Source organism: Trichechus manatus, unplaced genomic scaffold, assembly GCF_000243295.1.
Source record: "Trichechus manatus latirostris isolate Lorelei unplaced genomic scaffold, TriManLat1.0 scaffold00209, whole genome shotgun sequence".
Lineage (NCBI taxonomy): Eukaryota > Metazoa > Chordata > Mammalia > Sirenia > Trichechidae > Trichechus > Trichechus manatus.
In genome coordinates, this window is record NW_004444145.1 from 2404552 (window position 1) to 2409537 (window position 4986).

General features: G+C 39.8%; 1 protein-coding gene across 1 annotated transcript in view; it reads left to right on the plus strand.

Annotated features, from left to right (window-relative positions):
- TMPRSS12 (transmembrane serine protease 12) overlaps positions 1–4986 on the plus strand; it is a 37344-nt gene that overhangs the window by 19333 nt on the left and 13025 nt on the right. The window contains exon 4 of the mRNA XM_023742433.1: positions 4208–4354. Within this exon, the coding sequence (XP_023598201.1) occupies positions 4208–4354 (147 nt within the window). The remainder of the gene's footprint in view (positions 1–4207; positions 4355–4986) is intronic.

The following is a 4986-nucleotide window of genomic DNA, read 5'->3' on the forward strand; positions in this document are numbered from 1 at the left end:
CAGTGTCCTACCTCAGAACTATATCAACTCTCCAGCATTATGTCATAATTTAGTCTGCAGGAATCTTGATTACTTTTCCCTTCCACAAGACATCACAATAGTCTGCTACATTGATGACATTATGCTCATTGGACCTAGTAAGGAAGAATTGTCAATGACTCTAGACCTATTGGTAAGACATTTGTGTGCTAGAGGGTGGGGAATTAATCCAACAAAAATTAAGGCACCTTCCACCTCACTGAATTTTCTAGGGGTCCAGTGGTGTGGGGCATGTTTAGCTATTCCTTTGAAAGTGAAGGATAAATAGTTATATTTGGCCCCTCCTACAACTAAAAGGAGGCACAACACCTGTTGGCCCCGTTTGGAATTGGAGCCAGTATATCCCTCATTTGAGTGTGCTGCTTCAGCCTATTTATCAAGTGATTTGAAAAGCTGCTAGTTTCGAGTGGGAATGAGAACAAGAGAAGGGTCTGCAACAGGTTCAGGCTGCCATGCAAGCTGCTCTAGCACTTGGGCCATATGATCTGATTGATCCAATGGTGCTTGAAGTGTCAGTGGCAGATAGAGATGCTGTTTGGAGTCTTTAGCAGGCCCGTATTGATGAGTCACAGTGCAGATCCTTAGGATTTTGGAGCAAAGCCTTGCCATCCATCCTCTGTACATAACTGCTCTCTTTTTGAGGAACAGCTTTTGGCTTGTTACTGGGCCTTAGTAGAGACTGAATGTTTAACCTTGGGCCACCAAGTCACCATGTGGCTTGAGCTGCCCATCATGAACTGGATGTTGTCTGACCCACAGAGTCATAAAGTTGGACGTGCACAGCAGCACTCCATCATTATATGGAAGTAGTATGTACAAGATCAGTCTCGAGCAGGACCTGAAGGCAAAAGTAAGTTACACAAGGAAGTGGCCCAAATGCTAATAGTCTTGACTCCTGTCACATTATCTCCCCTCTCCCTGTCTGCACCTGTGGCCTCATGGGTAGTTCCTTATGATCATTTGGGGAAGAGAAAACTCACGCCTGGTTTACAGATGGTTCTGTGTGATACACAGGCACCACTCGAAAGTGGACAGTGGTAGCACTACAGCCCCATTCGGGGACCTCCCTGAACGACAGTGGTGAAGGGAAATCCTCCCAATAGGCAGAACTTTGAGCAGTACATTTGATCGTTCATTTTTCTTAGAAGGAGAAATGGCCAGATGTGCAATTGTATACTGATTCTTGGGCCGTGGCCAGTGGTTTGGCTGGATGTTCTTGGAAGGAACGTGATTGGAAAATTGGTGACAAGGAGGTATGGGGAAGAGGTATGTGGATAGACCTTTCTGAATGGGTTAAAGAAGTGAAGATATTTGTGTCTCATGTGAATGCTCACCAGAGGGTGACCTAGGCACAGGAGAATTTTAATAATCAAGTGGATAGGATGATCTGTTCTGTGGGAACCAGTCATCCTCTCCCCAGCCACTCAAGTATCCAATGATATTTCATTGTCATTGCCCAATGGGCTTATGAACAAAGTGGCTGTGGTGACAGGGATGGAGGTTATGCATGTTCTCAGCAACATAGACTTCCACCCACCCAGGCTGACTTGGTTACAGCCACTGCTGAGTGCCCAATCTGCCAGCAGCAGAAACCAACACCAGGCCCCCAATATGGCACCATTCCTTGGGGCCATCAGCCAGCAACCTGGTGGCAGATTGATTACATTGGACTGCTTCCATCATAGAAGGGGCAGCATTTTGTTCTTACTGGGATAGACACTTACTCTGGATACGGATTTGCCTTCCCTACATGCAATGCTTCTGCCAAAACTGCCATCTGTGGACTTACAGAATGCCTTATCCACCATCGTGGTATCCCACACAGCATTACCTAAGATCAAGGGACTCACTTAACAGCAAATGAAATGTAGAAATGGGCCCATGCTCATGGAATTCACTGGTCTTACCATGTTCCCCATCATCCTGAAGCAGCTGGCTTGATAGAACATGGAATGACCTTCTAAAGACACAATTACGGTGCCAGCTAGCTGGCATTACTTTGCATGGTTGGGGCAGTGTTCTCCACAAGGCTGTATATGCTCTAAACCAGTGTCCAATATATGGTGCTGTTTCTCCCATAGTCAGGATTCATGGGTCCAGGAATCAAGGGGTGGAAATGGGAATGACACCACTCATTATTACTTCTAGTGACCCACTAGCAAAATTTTTGCATCCTGTCCACGTGACCCTATGTTCTGTGGGTCTAAAGATCTTAGTTCCAAACTGATACCGGTTGAACTGGAAGTTAAGAATGCCACCTGGCCAATTTGGCCTCCTCATGCCTCTGTATCAATGGGCAAAGAAGGGAGTTACCGTATTGGTTGGTATGATTGATTCCGATTGTCCTTGTTTTATTATACGTGTGTGTGTATGTGTGTGTGTATATATATATATATATATAATGTGTACATGTATATATATGTATACACGTATATATGCTTGTATGTGTATGTATATATATAGCAAATATTTTTGTTTTCTTCCCTCCCTTATCCCATTACTTATTTAAAAATATAAGATGTAAACGGGGCTAATATGTTTTTGGTTGTGTACCTGTTAGTTTTGCTGGATACACAATTACACATTCATAATTATGTTAGCACTTTGAAGGTGATATTTCATTGTCTATTGACTTTCATTATTGCTGTTGAGAAGTTTTCTGAAAGTCAATTGTAGTTTCTTATAAGGATTTTTCTTTTCTCTCTGGCTGTATTTCACATATTTTTGGTTGTTCTACAACTTCACTACAGTGTATAAAAGGGGATTACATGTTGTCTATCATTCAAGAATAAGAGTGAACAAAATCTGAGTTTACTACAAACAGTTTGCACCAAAAGAAATGAAAGCTATATCAGAAAGAAAATGGTGCCAGAAGGGAGGTGTTATGGATTGAATTTTGTCTCCCCAGAATATGTGTTGTAAATCCTAACTCCTATACTTTCGGATATAATTTGGAACTAGGATTTTCTTTGTTGTGTTGATGAAGCCATATCAGTGTAGGGTGTGTTTTAAGCCAGTCACTTTTGAGATATAAAAAGAGCAGATTAGACAATAGAAGCAAGCCCAAATATATCCATATAGCCAAACAGTCATGTGACTAGAGTGAAAAACGTTCTTCTTTGGCAGATTCTGTAAAAGAAATGCTGGAAAAGTATTCAAATTGGCTAGACCTATATAAAATATACTGGTCTGTAGCTCAATCAGGGAAACCCTGGCGGCGTAGTGGTTAAGTGCTACGGCTGTTAACGAAAATATTGGCAGTTCAAATCCACCAGGCACTCCTTGGACACTCTATGGGGCAGTTCTACTCTGTCCTATAGGGTCACTATGAGTTGGAATTGACTCGACGGCAGTGGTTTTTTTTTGTTGTTGTTTGTTTGTTTTTTTAGCTCAGTTGTCGTCACTAGGAGAATGGATTTCTATGAAGGGAATAATCAGGTAATCTGCCCACCTGAAGCCAAGGGGACAATGTCTATTACTAGAAAAGTTGGGGAAGGAGGCATGACACACAAAGCATTCCATCTACCACCTATGACACCTGCAGCTCTGAGACAGGCTGATGGAATCAGATGTTGCTGTTATAGTAACTTTTCTGTGGGTTAATTTTACAATAATCTGTCCATTAATGGTTCCTGAGATGGTGTTCTGTCTTTTCCTGTCCCTTCTGTGGCAAAAAAACAAAAAAACAAAAACAAAAACCAAAGAACATTTTATGTTCAGAAATTAGCAGAGAAGTCAGGGGAATACGTGAATTAAACATTTGTTTTCACGTTCACCATCCTTCATGTCTTAATATCATTAGCAAATTTAGTAAAAATTATTCAAATTTACAACGTAAGATTGAGCTCAGCATTTACATCTTTAACCGTTGACAATGTTTATATAGCTTTATTTTGTAAAAATTATATGTCTTCTTGTGAGACCTTTAATAAATACATGAAAGCAAAGATAACAAAAATCACCCGAAATTCCTACTATGTAGAGATGACTATTATTAACATTTTGATAAACATTCTTCTAGAATTTTCCTAGGCATATATGTGTACATATATGGATACAATTTTACATAATTGCTGAATCAGTCACTCTGGAAGAAAACCTATCGAATACCAAAAATCACTGTCAAAATGCCTACTTTCCAAAATAACTTATTGGTATTTTTTTGTTGATAGGTAATGGTACAGATACCTTACGGGAAGCAGAAGTGCATTATATTTCTCGAAGCATTTGTAATTCTGAGAAGAGTTACGGGGGAATAATTCCTAACACTTCATTTTGTGCAGGTGATGAAGATGGAGTTTTTGATACTTGCAGGGTAAGACCAAATAATTTTCCTTAAAGAAATGTTCTAAGGCGAGAAGCAAGGCTTTTAATCACTTTTTTATAAACTTTTATAAATCTAAAAATGCTAAATTCTTTTTTCTTCCTTTTAATCCTTTTTTCATTCTTTTTTTCCCAAAGATCCAAATCCTTTTGCTTTTCTGATTCCTTGATTTCTACCATCAGGGTCAACCTTAGGCAAAATTTGCCTTGAATCTTTCTCTCTCTCTCTTTTTTTGAAAATTTTATGTGTTTTAGGTGAAAGTTTATACAGCAGATTAGATTCCCATTCAACAATTCATACACAAATTGTTCCATGACATTGATTACAATCCCCGTAGTGTGTCAGCACTCTCACCATTTCCACCCTGCCTGCCCTGTTTCCATCCTTCCAGTTTCCCTGCCTTTGCTTTCTTTCTCATCTTTGCTTTTGTGTAGATGCTGACCATTTGGTCTCATGTAGTTGATCGTTTAAAGGAGCACATTCCTCATGGGTATTGTTTATTTTTAATTTTTTTAATTTTTTTATTGTACTTTAGATGAAGAACAAATAGGTTCTCATTAAACAGTCAGTACACATATTGTTTTATGACATTGGTTAGCAACCCCACCACGTGTCAACACTCT